General features: G+C 42.3%; 1 protein-coding gene across 1 annotated transcript; it reads right to left on the reverse strand.

The window, feature by feature from the left end:
* Positions 1 to 59: 59 nt before the first annotated feature.
* On the reverse strand, positions 60 to 296 carry LOC132531830 (cytochrome c oxidase assembly protein COX14-like). Its single transcript, XM_060169923.1, has one exon. It carries the CDS (start codon positions 294 to 296, stop codon positions 60 to 62), a length of 237 nt encoding a protein of 78 aa, XP_060025906.1.
* Between the last annotated feature and the right edge of the window lie 1074 nt (positions 297 to 1370).

Here is a 1370-nt window from a genome sequence, read left to right on the forward strand (position 1 = left end):
TGAGGTCCTTCCACAGCATGCCTCAGGCGTCTCTGCTCAAGGAAAAAAGCCCCCCATTTCTACAAGACTCCCGAGGTGTTCTGTTCTTTTGCAGCTTGGCACTGGGAGCTGGGCGGCTGGAAATAGTGGTAGGCTCGGGCACTGCAGAGGTAGTCCCCATACACAGTGAGAAGCATCATGGAGGAGGAGAAGGTCTTGTAGCCAATGTTAGCTAGTTTCTTGGCAGTTGGCATGTTGTCCCCCTCTAGGATTCGGCTCCCAATGCGAGCTAGGGCCCCGTGGGCCAGACGTAGCATAACCCCCCGCAGCAAGGCTGGAGCCTGCAGTGGTTGCCCAGAGCAATTTTATTAAGTCTAGAAGTTAGTCTCTCTTGTAGATGTCAAAGTCTTTCTTGATCACGAGCCTTTATTACACTATTTGAATTAAAAGAAACCCCAGATTCACAAATCTGCCATTTGAGCAATTTAGTTTTTTAGAAACTTGCTTAAACTTCATTAATCAAACACTTTCAACTTTTCTGTTGCCTTTTCAATCTCAAGGTAAAAATGATCATAGTACATCACTGATTACCTAATACTTCCTCTCTGTATAAGATTTTGGTTACTGCTCAGTAAAAAAGGAGAAAGAAAACAACTTTGTTTTAGTCGACTTTATTTTTTAGAACATTTTAAAATTTACAGAAAAATTGAGAAGATAGTACAGAGAGTTCTCATGTACCTCATACCCAGTTTCCCCTATTATTAACATATTACATTAGTGCGGTACATTTGTTATAATTAATGAACCAACATCAACACATTATTAATAACTATAGTCCATAGTTGTTTCATTTCCTTAGTTTTTGTCTAATGTCTTTTTCTGGTCCAGGATGCTACATTATAATTAGTTGTCATGTCTCCTTAGACTCCTCTCTGCTATTAAAGTTTCTCAGACCTTCCTTGTTTCTGACGACCTTGACTGTTTTGAGGACAACAGGTCAGATACATTGTAGGATGACCCACTACTGGAATTTGAACATATATTTTTTTAATTCCAAATTTTCTCTGAAGTAAGAAGAGAAAATTTTAAACTCTTTTTAATTTTATTTTTGGATGCATTGGGTCTTCGTTGCTGTGCGCAGGCTTTCTCTAGTTGCAGCGAGTGGGGGCTACTCTTTGTTGCGGTGCGCGGGCTTCTCATTGCGGTGGCTTATCTTGTTGCTGGGCATGGGCTCTAGGTGCTCAGGCTTCAGTAGTTGTGGTTCGCAGGCTCTGGAGCACAGGCTCAGTGGTTGTGGCGCACGGGCTTAGTTGCTCCTCAGCATGTGGGATTTTCCTGGACTAGGGATCAAACCCGTGTCCCCTGAATTGGCAGGTGGATTCTTAACTACT

This window comes from Lagenorhynchus albirostris, chromosome 13 (assembly GCF_949774975.1).
Source record: "Lagenorhynchus albirostris chromosome 13, mLagAlb1.1, whole genome shotgun sequence".
NCBI classification, from domain to species: Eukaryota; Metazoa; Chordata; class Mammalia; order Artiodactyla; family Delphinidae; genus Lagenorhynchus; species Lagenorhynchus albirostris.

Bases quoted from the DNA above. Each gene is read 5' to 3' on its own strand.
- LOC132531830 (XM_060169923.1), bottom strand. From the start codon at position 296: ATGCTACGTCTGGCCCACGGGGCCCTAGCTCGCATTGGGAGCCGAATC.